Below are 14,126 nucleotides of genomic sequence, written 5' to 3' on the forward strand. Positions count from 1 at the left end.
CTGTCTCCAGAACTCTCTGAAAGAAATCTGTAAGACATATATGGAGAGTTGTGCTGGCAATGCATGAGAACCAACAATGTTCACCTTGTTCACACACATTTTCAGAACGTAATTTAATTTACATTTTGGCAAGCCCAGTTTGGATATGTTAGAGAAATGACTATAAGAAGCACTAAATCAGAAACAGAGAAAAAGGAGCATACCAAGAGACAAAGAGCTGCACCTTCAGAAAGCTGTAAAAGCCCAAACACAAATGCTGCTGGAAGTGAAACACTTTTCACAACAGCATTTGATATGCAGCAAATGTCTACCAACTCCATACATATCTATCAGTATTACATTTTATTCCAGGCAACTGTGGTCACAAAACCTTGGAGTCCATAACTCTAAAGGAGAATCTCACATGCATATGTGATAAGAGGTTACTGCTAGTCGGGTATTACAAGAAGTACTATCATGTTTGTACGCATACCTGAAATGATTAGAAGGCTCGCAGTAGCCAAACACTTGATTGCTTGGTCATACTCATGTGGAGGCCAAAACAAAACGGTGTGTGTAAACTATTATCAGCTTTTCATGTGAAACAGATGGTCCAGGAAGACAGTCAGTTGAAAATTTGAAGAACTATCTGATTTTTAGGAAGAAAGACACTGATAACATTGTGAGAATACAAAAGGCTGCACACACATGATTAACCAATGCTTACCAGGAAAATACTGCATTGTATATTCACACAGCCAGAAATGGAAAAATACAAAGCAGTAAACATTGCAAGGACAGGCAAGATACCCACAACATGCCTAACACCTGTCCACCAATACTGTCTTCCAATCAATGAAGATAAACTGAAGGACCTGAGGAAACTGTGCCAGTTTATGCATGAAGAACATTGAGAATTTTATGCTGGACTGAGGAGGAAAGTGCCTACATCATGCAAACCACGGGGTAGGAGGTGACAGATCTACAAACAGAAGATGAGGAACAGCAACACACTCACACTGAATGTGTCGGAAAATTCATGGGATGATGATGAGTAAGAAAAAAAATTATTGTGGTTTATCAGGTCCATGCAGTGAAAGGCTTAAATTGTGTTTGGTGCATATTTTCATTTTCATTTTTTTCATAGAGAAAACATTATGTTATATTGCCAAAAATTTGTGGATAATTAGTTTATATTGTTAGCTTTGCAAAGGCAAACATAAATAAAATATAATTAATCACAACCTGTAAAATATCACCAGTTTGCATTTTATTACAAATCTCAAAAGTAACATTGTGTGGGTTATCAGGTTCATGCACCAGGCCACAGAATTTTACCAGCAATTTTCATTAAGGAATATGGTTCCTCAACCACGAAGACCAGTTTACCAGTAACATTGGCCAAACTTAAGGGGGCTGAATTACTCTACAAGGAACCTTTATAGCATTTCCAACAAATACAGGGTAACAGAATTAATGGCCAGTGGCCATGCAACAACTTTACAACTGGTGGAGGTGCTTCAGGGTTTATGGAAATTAGTAGCACACACAGAGAACTTTATAGCACAATGGCCAACCAAAACATCAGGTGTCGCTTAGATTGACTTAAACAGGATTTAGAAGAAATCAGTGGCATTGAAACACCAAAGCAAGACAAATGCTTGATTTTAGAGATTACAAGAAAGCAAACAGAGGCAGTAGCTGGTCAAATCTGGTGGACAGAAACTGTTAATAAACAAATGACAAGACAATTTTTACACAGGCAGCTAGTTCAGAAAACAGCAAATGACAACTAATGCAGACTTGCTATAATCAGTTTGCCAGCTGTCTTATAAGCTAGATATCTTTTCCACAGACATTTGAGGATTTTAAAAGATCATTTGGTAAATGCCACCATACCAATCAAAGCATACAATGAGGCCTCTGATAAACAAGGCACTAAATAACGGCTAATCTGTCCTTTGACGCACATGTATGTATAATTGAACACTGTCTTTACTAAATATAAACACCACTGCATAAGACAAGTTTGACAAGCACCATGCCCTTAACACAATTCTAGTGAAATGCCAAAACCATCAATAAATTAAAAGTCTGGCGAGTGTTGAGTAAACACTACACTACACTACACTACACTAGATAATACGCCAGGCAGGTACTTAACAGTTAATCTCAGCACGAAGAATGTTAAACACTATTTTAGTAACATGCACGACACATCAAAGAAAGCAGGCAAGCACTGCATAAGCAATAAGCCAGGCAGGTAACTACAGAATGATGTCACAGAAAGCGCATAAAGCATGTCTTGCACACACAAACAAGACAGCCATATTGCTCAGTAACATAACGAATAGACAACAAACCAAAATCTAATACTTATTTATCACAAACTGAGAAAATGTGTTCAGAAAGTTGGCCAGATACATCCTAGAAGCACAACACAAACATGTGCCTTCGGCTCACAATAGTGGACCAGAGGAGTGACAAACATCAAGTAGGCCCAAAAGGAACCAGTATGCAAAGGCTCACACATAGGTTGAAAACAAAATTACTGCTTCACCATATGATCCACAATATGGCACTAAACAGCTCCCCGAGCAGGCTCACTTCCTTGAATGTTCAAATGTTTGTGAATTCCTAAGGGACCAAACCGCTGAGGTCATCGGTCCCTAGGCCTACATGCTACTTAAACTAACTTAAAGTAACTTATGCTAAGAACAACACACACAACCATGCCTGTGGGAGGACTCAAACCTCCGGCAGGAAGGGTCATGCAACCTGTGCCATGGTGCCTCAAACTGCGCAGCTAACTGAGTTAAATACCAACCGTCATAGTGCCAATAACACTGCACAGACCAGGCCACCACCTATCAACTATGTTTGGCCCATCAGACTGCTGACACTTCCTCAATAAACCCAGACCTCCAACTGCCCATTGCTGCCAGCAAGTCACTTGCCATCACTAGCCGGGCATATCCCTGTCCTGTCCTGTCCTGTCCTGTCCTGTCTCCCCCCCCCCCACCCGCCCCTCCCCCAAGCAGCTTGCATGACCCCTTGTGGCCCAGTGTTTTCTCTCATCTCCCAGCAATGGACCACAAACATAGGGCAGTTACAATCGACAGTAGACTGCCAAGGATGTCGTGTGCACGTGCATGGGACCCCTACAATCATCCTATATTCAAACTCGATATTCCCTGTCGCCTCATTCCAACAGAAAACACTGATACATGTCAGCTGCACCTTTACATTATTTTACTGATGTCACACTGAACATATCCAGCATTGGCAGATAGTGCGTTTTGGTTGCGAAGTGTATTTGGTAACTATTCTGTGGCTGCACTATTGGCATTTTACAATGAATTATCCTGGAATACATCTTTTCCATTTCAAAAGCATAAAGTCAAAATGACAATAAATACACAACTAAAATATGTCAGTCAAATTTGCTACTGCAACTACAAAAGTAAAGCAATAACAAACTAGTCTACCGATGGAATATTTATACAAAATCACACAGTGAATATTCACTGGTGATAATTTAATTGCTACTGTGATACTAATTAATTGTGTAGCTGCTTACCTCAATGTCACTTCTGTGGAAGGATCCGGAACACCGTTGCGAAATGCTTTCCTCAGTGTTAAAGTTTGGTCCTTCCCGTCTACATGACATATTTGCCCCTGGTATTTTCCCAGAGTGTCACCACAGTCGATAGATACAGTATAACCAATCCACTTCTCTGCCATGTTTATGTCTTATTTGTTTCTACAAAATACATAAATTAAAAATGACAGGACAATGTGCTTGTTCCTATACAGTAATGACTAATAACAAACTTAAATAGGAAAATTTCTCCTCTGAAAAAATAAACTTAAGGGAGAATCTGCAAAGAGTCCCAAACCAAAAGTTTGATGGAATAAAGCGAAAAACAAAAAACCAGCAACCACTCACTCACAGGCAACTGAATGATAGACTTTAAGGATCAGGAAATTCATTACCTTCATGAGTTCTTAAACTAGGCTCTTCTGCATTTCCACACCTATTATTCCAGGTTAGTAGCAAGCTGTCGTCCTGTGTAAGACAGTACAACCACTATCAAAATTTGGAGTACATTTATGATCATTGTTTAGCTCTAATTTCAAATTTACTGAAACACAAAACAGAATGTTCCACATGGCGTTATTCTGGCTTGAATCACTGCAACTTTATGAACCAGTTAGTTCTCACACCATCAAATCTGAATGCAGAGCCGACAAGGAATTTAACAAAAGACCCATTCATTGCAAACTGTTTGTGTTTGTCACAGTACCTCCATCCTTTGCACTGTCAACAACACACAACCACCACTGACACCAACATCCGAAATTGCTGCAAGGTGGCAGCATATGTCTGTCATGGACTGACTCACTGCGACAGTATAATCCGGCCGGTATAATGGAGTTAAGATAGTTCAGTTCAAAGAATCTCATGAATCCTTGGTACTGAACAACACAGAAATAACTACTTCGTCTGCAAAGAAAAGGAGGACCATAACTTGGACTGGACTCGGCTGGACTCCAGTGAACACACAAATTCTAACTGTAAGAAGCTGTCAGTGTCACTTAATTCCTACAGAAATATAAAAATGTGTATCCTTTGAACTTAAAAATAAACTTTTAGTCGCTAATACTGTCCATACTCTATCACCGTGATCCTATTTTACAAAGACTATTCTATGAGAGCTCACACTGGCTGGACTGGCAACAAATGGTTGGGTGTTATACATATGTGATGTACACTTTTCCGATATCACTCCTACCTATGAACAATTATCACGGGTACGTGCCCATAAGTGTAAAGACTAGCATAACCTTTTCTCCTCTATCGTCTTCTCAATCATTGCACTCCCTCTCATTTATCTTCAACTTTTACTCTACTACCAGAACACCACAGAAGAAACACCCACTCTCAATAAAGTACAATCCTCTCCACCACTACAAGGTCGACCGAAGTGTCCGATCCCACCCGTGACATAAGGCTGTTGTGGTGTGTGACGGCACAGAGTTTCGTTTGTGAGGGTGGCGTGTTTGTAGGTGTCTTCGTGTTGCGGTTCGTGGTGGCCTCTGGTGGTATGTTTAAGGGTTTCGTGTTGTGTGGGGTATTGGGTTCAGGGGCTGGTTCTCGTTTTTGCTGTGTTTTTGGAGTGGAATTGGTTTCAGTGAGTTAACGATTTAGTGTTTTTGCGTGAAAGTTATTGTAGTGCTGTTCACTGTAGATTGTGTGTTAATTTGAATAAATTAATTTGTTGTTGCTCTTGTTAGGTATGGATATGACCGATGAAATAAATAGTGTGCAACTCCATACTATGATGGGCACGACTCAGTTGGAACTGATCAAATTTCTACAGCTTTTTGGGTTGACTGCGGAGGTGGTTAAGTGCGCTGTCTGTCAGAATGAAATGACATTGGCTAAAGTTCTGGCATCTCGGACCAGGGACAGTCATATGTGGCGGTGCCATAAGGATAACCTATGGCACTCCATATGCTGCGGTTCTTGGTTCGAAAAGTACTAGGTTGGACATGCTCGAGATTGTGTTGTTGACGTATTACCTTTGTTATAGATCCTCTCAAAGTTTTTGCGCACATGAGACTGGCGTGAATGAGATGAGTGTGCTTGACTGGTTTCTGTTTTTCTGTTAAGTATGTTCTGAGTTTACTAAGGACAGGGATAAGATGGGTGGGCCTGGGGTTGTGTTGAAGGTGGACAAATCACAGTTTGGGAAAAGGAAGTATGGGAGGGGTAAGTCTGTGGTTGGTCCCTGGGTGTGGGGAGCTGTTGTGCCAGGGGATTGGTGTTCGGAATGTGTTTTTAGGGTTGTGTAGGGGCGGTTTAAGGCGGAATTAGTGGGGTTAATGGAGGAGTTTATAGAACCGTGTTCCACTGTAGTTTCCGATGCTTTTTCTTCTTACAGGTGGTTGGGTGAGAGGGGGTACAATCATGTAGTTGTTAATCATAGTTTAGAGTTTAAAAATTATGAGACAGGGGCTTGTACAAATACTATAGGGGGGATGTGGGGGGCCCTTAAGTCATGGAGATGAGGCGCTCTTCTAAGCTTCAGTCTCATTTAGATGAGTACTGTTGGCAGAAGAGCGTCCCTGAGGGCAATTGTGTGTTTTTTTTTTCCTCCGGTTTTTTTTTAAGGGCTATTAGTAAGATGTACAGGCCAAAGGTGGTTAGTTAGGGTGGTTTGGGTGGGTGGGTGGCTGCGGTACAGCTCAGGAGGGAGGGAGGGGGGGAAGTTAGTTGTTGGTAATGTTTGTGAGGGGGGGGGGGGGGAGTGTGTGTTGGTTTGTGATTTAGTTGCGGAGGATCTATTTTGTTGCAGTTTTTGCAGAGTTGTAGTGTGTGATTGAGATTTTTTATTTTGCGTTTGGTTTTTGTTATGGGTATTTTATTTTGGGGTGAGGGTGTGTGTGTGTGTGTGTGTGTGTGTGTGTGTGTGTGTGTGTGTGTGTGGCCGACCTAGGTTGCAGTGCTGGAAATTTGCTGTGGTAAATTTTTATTTTTCTTGTTTTAAGTGTATTCGTTGTGTGTTGGTGTCAAAGGAAGCGTTCCATTACAATGTGTGGTTGCAGCTGTAGGTGTTCTGGTATCGGGACTTGCTGTTGAGCTATATAGGTCAAGGGAAGTGTTCGATTCCAATTTGTGGGATCGGGAGCCGCTGTTGAGTTATATAGGTCAAGGGAAGTGTCTGATTCCAGATGATATTGAGTTTAGTGGAATTTGGGGAGTTTTGTGTTGTCGGGTTTTTTCGTCGTTTTGTGTGGTTTGGTATGGTGGTGTGTGTTTAAATTTGTTTATATTTACTTTGTGCCCACCCAAAAATCCCCCCCATTTCCCATGCTTGTCCCATTAGTGTCATTAGGTTTTTTGTGGAACGTGTGTGTGTGTTGGTTTTTCGGTGTATTTTCGTGTTTGTTGTCATGTTTAAGTAATGACGTCATAGGCGCTATATTGGAGTCATGGTGTTTGGTCGTTTCCGCCATGTCTGTGACATCAAGGGTCAAAGCAGACGAGTGGAATCTGACGCTTCTGTATTTCCCCGCTACACAACACTGCCAAGTTCTGTAAAAGTCATGGGATACCTACTAGTATCACGCTGGACCTCCTTTTTCCCAGAGCAGTGCAGCAGCTCGATATGGCATGGACTCAACAGGCCATTGGAAGATCCCTACAGAAATACTGAGCTACACTGCCTCCTTAGCTGTCCATAATTAGAAAATATGGCCAGTGCAAGACTTTGTGCATGAACTGACCTCTCGACTGTGTTCCATAAATGTTAGATGGGATTCATATCAGGTGATCTGGTTGCCCAAATCATTCGCTCGAACTGTCTAGAATGTTCTTCAAACCAGTCACGAACAATAGTGGCCCAGTGACATGGTGCATTATCATCCATGAAAATTCCATCATTGAATGGCAGCAGATGGTCTCCAAGTAGCCACACATAGGCATTTCAAAGTTGGTGCTCCGTGTGAACACAGCCCACACCATCAGCTTGCACAGTGCTTTGTTGTCAACTTGAGTTCATGGCACTGTGGTGTCTGCACCACACTCGAACCCTACCATCAACTCTTACTAGCTGAAATCTGGACTCATCTGACTATGCCACAATTTTCCAGTCGTCAAGGAACATAACACAATTATCATGAGCCCAAGACAGGCACTGCATCAGTCATCGTCATCTGCTGCCATAGCCCATTAACACCAAATTTTGCTGCATATCTTAACAGATACGTTCTGTCATACATTCCACGTTAATTTTGGCAGTTATTTCACACAATGTTGATTGTCTGTTAACACTCACAACTTCACACAAACGCCGCTGCTCTAGATCGTAAAGCAAAAGGCCAATGCATTGGCCGTGGTAAGAGTTTGGTGTTCTCGGCACACTCTTGATGCTGTGCATATCATAATATTGAATTCTCTAATGATTTCTGAATGGAATTTACCTTGCCCCTATCCCCAACCACCATTCTGCATGAAAGTCCATTAACTCCTGTCATGCAGCTATAATCAAGTTGAAAACCTTTTCACGTGAATCTCCTGAGTATGAACGAGAACTCCAAAACTGCACTGCCCTTTTATATTTTGTGTAGCTGATACCCCCGTCATCTGCATCTATGCATATTGGTATCCCATAACTTTTGTCACCTCAGTGTGCATGAATGAAGCAATTGCATACTTAACCGCTATACCATGATTTAGTGGTTATAGTACTAGCTGTAGAGCTAATTATGTTTACTCAAATAACCTTAAGGTAAACACTAAATCCTGAAAATCTTTATGTTCAGCTTATATCAAATATCATTACAGTATTATCATCAAATTTTCCTTATTAAAAGCACAAGTAATTTATTACATTGTTTCTGCTTGTAAGTATAATGAAAGGGAGTACTGATGGTTGCGGTGACAATGTGGTGGGGGTTATCCTATGGCACTCAATGGCATGATTAACAGTGGCAATGCTGAACATCAACATATTACATTCCTTTTATGAACAGTGATAACAAGACTTTCTGCTCAAACAGTGTTAATAGTAATGTATTAGTAGCTTCCTTGAGAACATTTAGATATACATCTACATGATACTTTGCAAGCTACCTTATTATGTGTGGTGAAGGGACTTTGTGTCACTGTCAATTCTGCTTTTACTGTTCTAGTCGTGAATGATTCGCAGGAAAGCAATTACTGGCGAGCTTCAGTGTGAACTGGAATCTCTCTAACTTTACCTTCATGGTCTTTTTTGGCAGATATACACAGCAGGAAGCACTATATTAGTTGACTCTTCTAGGAATGAACACACTAAGAATTTTAACAGTAGACCATACCATGATGCACAACACCTCTCTTGTAGTGCATGCCACTGGAGTTGACTGAGCATCTCTGATGATTTCCTGCTCACTAAATGAACCTGTAATGAAACACATTCCTCTTCTCTATTTCTTCTCAATGCTGTCTGGTACACATCCCACACTAACGAGCAATATTCGAGTATTGTTCGAACAAGTGTTTCGTAAGCTACCCCCTTTGTTGATGGACTACGTTTCATGATTTTATTTTCACTTTAAACTGCACTGTATAAATACTCCTAGATATTTTCTGGGCATGGCTGCTTCCAGTGATTGTTCTGTAATTGTTTAATCACACAGTAATACTTCTTTCTGCCTATTTATGCAAAATATGTTACACTGTCAATGTTGAGGGTCAGTTGCCAATCCCTGCACTATGCAATGATCCACTGTAAGCCTTCCTGGATTTTGCTACAATTTTGTATGCTGTGACTTCTCTGCATACATCATCTGCAAAAAGCCTCATTGAATTCCCAATACAATCCACTGTGTTATTTACCCATATTGTGAAATTAAACAGTTCAATAACTCTCCTTTGACACACACCCATGTTACTTTTACACCTGAAGATTTCTTTCCATAGAGGATGACGTGTTGTGTTCAATTTAGTCACACAGCTGGTACCTTAGTGCAGAACTATATCAAACACTGTACTGAAGTCTGATAGTAATGTGGAAGTATGAAGAGCTGTCATTATCAGTCCTGTGGGAAGAAAGTGACCCCACAACTGCCACCAAGACAAGCACTGCCTGACTCAATACTCTGGTAGGATCAATCCACAACCTTCCTTGTCATCATTGGGAAATCCATACAGAAAGGTGAATGGACATTACAGACAGATTATTCAGATCTTTGCAATACAGAATACTTTGTACAAATTATATGTTGTCAACATTTGGGAGTGAGAGGATGGCTCCCTTTATGGACCAGACCCATCATGACAGCCAACTTGCTGCAAATGCCACTGATACCAAAACAGACCAAGCACACAGAATGCTGTGCAAAAGCACCCCAGTTCTTAGAGGATTAGAGTGAAACATTTTTTTCTGTTCATCAATCTACTTTCAAGTAGCAGAATTACCAATTATGTTTTTCTTTCCACACACATTTGTAGAACAATTAATGCCAGAACAAGAAACTTCAGAAGAGGAAGGGAGGAAGATAGGCAGGATTTAATGTTCCAATACAAAATAGATCACAAGAGACTAAGCACAAGTTCTGAATAAACAAGCTTGGGAGAGGGAATCGAAAGGGCGAAGGGACATCTGGTAGTGAGTTTCCTTGCACTGACCTTAAGAATTTACATAGCCCAAAACAACCTGAATGGCCAGAGGTGTTTCAACCTAATTCCTTATGGATTTGTGCCTTATCGCTTCCAACCCATCTCCGTGCTAAAGAATGGCAATCTGTAGCCAATTTAATACAGCTCTCAAAGCATATCAAATCATTCTAAAGTGTTGATTCAAGTATTTGTTAGTGTAATCAGTAAATAACCATAATAAAAGCAAAGTATTAATCGTAATATGAAAATGATTTTCCCCTAATGTGCATAACAAAATTATGAGCTTACTACAAGAGCATGCTGAAAAGTGATACCTACAGTGAAAGCCCTTAAAGCTTTTTATATAAAACAAATTTTATTAACATATTACATCTTTATTCTCCATGTTTACATATTTATTTCTCAACATGGTCAACCTGATGCCAAACAAATTTCTCCCAACGAAATACCAGTTTGTTGATACAATCACTGTAGAATATTTGAGTTCTTTGATTGGAACCACAACCTCACCTCTGCTTGCACCACTTCATTATTATCAAAGTGAAGTCCTCTAAGATTTTTGAAGTTTTGGAAACAGAAGGAAATTTGTTTTGGAAACAGGAGGAAATCGGATGGGGCCAAGTCGGGACTGTATGGAGGATGATCAATGATAGTGAACCCAAGGCTTTTGATTGTTGCAGATGTCACAGTGCTCTTTGTTGGTATCACATTGTCATGATAAAGGACAGGGTGCTTTGTGAATAGATGAACTCTCCTAATTCGAAATTCAATAACAGCACATTGTTTCTCAGGCATCAATATAGTAACATTACACTGCCATGTTCCATGCTACAATATGGAGTCCCTAGCAACAGAGGGTTGCAAATATGTAGACATGACAACTAAATACGTAGAATGTTAATAACATTTATTTTATTTAAAAAGCTTTAAGAATTTTACATACAAAATTGAGAGGCATTACTTTTCCGTTTGCCCTCATTTTCTATGCATTCTACAAAGTTAACCATCATCGGATTAGAAACTTCCTGGCAGATTAGAACTGTGTGCCGGACCACGACTCGAACTCGGGACCTTTGCCTTTCGCGGACAAGTGCTCTACCACCTGAGCTACCCAAGCACGGCTCACGAACTACCCTAACAGCTTCAATTCACCCAGTCCTGTGAGGACAGGTTGAGAGTCATGGTTGGGTAGCTCAGATGGTAGAGCACTTTCCTGCAAAAGGCAAAGGTCCTGAGTTTGAGTCTCGGTCCAGCACACAGTTTTAATCTGCCAGGAAGTTTCATACCAGAGCGTGCTCTACTGCAGAGTGAATCTCATTCTGGGTTATCTGGTTAGTTTAAAAGTTAAGCTGCAACACAGTTGTCACAATAAATGCTGGTTATACTTAATTATGCATCTATAAGCAGTGTCACAGTACAAGTATTAATGCCTTAAATAGAAAGCTATTAAGCATGAACACTCAAAGTATTAGGCTGCAAAGTAATAGGGAATCACAAAAGATACATTTTCATTGTCAGAAATGTTACAAGTATTCAAGCACAGCATTACAGTACAGAGTTTTACTGGTTGTAGTGGGCAATGACAATACTATTAACTTATCAGTAGCACATAATATGACAACTTTCAATAGCAAGTGAAGCTTTCTTGAAAGATTTTTCAATACTGAATATCAATTTACACATTTTTCAATACTGAATATAAATTTACATGTTTGGAAGTATTTGCTGAAGATATATGGAGTGTAGCCTTCTACGAAGTCAAATGTGGATGATAAAACAGTATTGGCAATCACAACAGAAGACTTTGGAATGAGGAAATACAGAAGAAAAGACAATTAGGCTTAGACAGCTAGTGCAGATAATTGATCAAGAAGTACTCAATCGGATTGAGGGAAAAAAAAAGGAATTTAATGTACAACCTGTTTAAAATACAATATATGCTCAATTGAAAGGACACATACTAAAGCAGATGTAATAGTTAGTTTGGCAATGGAAGGAAGTGCGGGAGAAGGGGGTTAAGTTATGAAAGGTGTCCAAGGCTTGTCAGCAGTAATCAAGATCAAGTACATTGAAATCTGTACTTCAAGATGAAAAGAACTTTCAAAAGAATGACTAACATGGATACCTGCATTGAACCAGTCTTCTGACAAGAGACCAGAGAAACATCATAAAATACTTTCATTGTTTTCAGAAATGCTGACTGTCACTCACACTCAGCGAAAATTTATTAGATGAAAAATGAGTAGTAGTTTACCCTGGACATCTTAACTCTTTTTTAAAAACAGTATTGCAACACCATAAATCCAGCTTTGCTTTACAGTTAGTGACAATTACAGTGGAAGCCAAGAGATAGAGGAGGTGACTTCTGAGTTAGAAGTAGGCTATCTAGTACCAGGAAGATGAGAACTTCCTTTACTATAAAGGATTACCTCTAATAAAGATAAAGGGCCACTTCAAGCAGTATTGCAAAAGTCACTGGGCTATCAACAAAGCAAAACCCATACATATACTACCCACAAACATTTCAAAACTCCAAGGACAATGCCAAGACAATTTGGAACAATATTATGTGTTATTCAAATAAGCTTTGCAAGGCAAATGATCCAGCATTGAGACATGTCCAGAAAAGATCGATCACTTTGACATCATATACACGAACAGCAGAGATCAGTTTTCACAACTCATCTGTTCGATCACAATAATAGGTACGATATTTTCAAGTAAAAAAATCTTGTTCCATCATGGTAAAACAAAGCAAGAAAAAATATTCAGATTGTATTTTCTGTGACTGCCAAAGTCTTCGACTGTGTTGGAAAGAAATTTCTAACGGGGAAAATAGAATTGTATGGTATTATTAATAGTATTTTCCTTGCCTGGATAGAGTCGTTGCTTAACAGAAAACAAACGACTACATTAACGAATGGTATCATGGGAACTGATCTGAATTCAGATTGGGGAAATATTGGTACTCTGTAGGATTTAAGCTTGGCCTACTTTTATTATTGACATTCATGATCCACCAGGAACTTATCAAAAAACAGAGTTGATAGCTGGTAACTGGAGTACAAATGACCACAGGTACTGAAGGAGAGATCATGGTTCACACATTGGATAAAGCTTCATGTGTGAAGCCCCAAGGCATCAGTAAGGATAAATTCAGGTGGTACCAGTTCATGGATACATTAAACAAAAGGCTCAGTTTTGCCTACATTACAGTAAGAAATTTCTGTTACTGTATTGACCTTACTCGTACCACACAGAAGACTCTGCTCGGTTATAGGATTAACGGAACTTTATGTGTAATAGGAAGCACCGTTATTATTGTTTTGTACGATAACTAGTTATACTAATCTTTACTATTATTTTACATAAATTCAATGGGCCTTGTGCTGTTGAAATGTCTATTAGTTTCTGTGTACAATTCTAAACAAGGAATTTGCACTCCGTTTTGATTTTCAAACATGATCATTCAAAACTTCATTAACATGAACATACTCAATGGTGAATTACCTTTACTTTTAATGATGTTACGAGCTCAACGTTTTCTCCTCGAGTTACAAATAATTTAAGGTGAGCTTCGACGCATGCAAAATAACAATTTGATCGACATTCTCAAATCGTTTACTCAAGTTACGATTTCAGGCACTTCGCTTATTGTTTAGATATACTTTCCACATCATACGTAACCACACGGATTGCATAGAACGCTTTCAAACGCGAAAATGATTTACAACCAAAATGACAGTACTCGCATAGAGCCTGTTCGCAATTTATTTCTTCTTCACCTTCAGTATCTGAAGTTGTCAAACAACAAGCATTTAATTCTTGTTTGTAAAGATACTTTGCCTATTGGTTGTAACCTCCTTCGATAGTTCGACCTATTGACACACATGCAACGATAGTGTCGCCACAGCTAGTGGCATCTGCAGTTGCAGTTATCTTTATTTATTTATTAAACTATGGAAATTATTTGCCC

General features: G+C 39.6%; 1 protein-coding gene across 4 annotated transcripts in view; it reads right to left on the reverse strand.

Moving 5' to 3' along the window:
* The window catches only part of LOC126262557 (enhancer of mRNA-decapping protein 3), an 84,944-nt gene that overhangs the window by 70,661 nt on the left and 157 nt on the right, over positions 1-14,126 (reverse strand). Inside the window, exons 1-3 of one of the 4 annotated variants that reach the window (XM_049959254.1) lie at positions 13,661-13,972; positions 3,976-4,048; positions 3,560-3,742 (exon numbers count right to left, since the gene is read on the reverse strand). In XM_049959254.1, coding sequence (XP_049815211.1) covers positions 3,560-3,723 — 164 coding nt within the window. In that variant the 5' untranslated portion in view covers positions 3,724-3,742; positions 3,976-4,048; positions 13,661-13,972. Of the gene's footprint in view, positions 1-3,559; positions 3,743-3,975; positions 4,049-13,660; positions 13,973-14,126 lie in introns of those variants that run through there. The other 3 variants (XM_049959253.1, XM_049959252.1, XM_049959255.1) reach the window with 3 other exon arrangements.

This window comes from Schistocerca nitens, chromosome 6 (genome assembly GCF_023898315.1).
Source record: "Schistocerca nitens isolate TAMUIC-IGC-003100 chromosome 6, iqSchNite1.1, whole genome shotgun sequence".
Lineage (NCBI taxonomy): Eukaryota > Metazoa > Arthropoda > Insecta > Orthoptera > Acrididae > Schistocerca > Schistocerca nitens.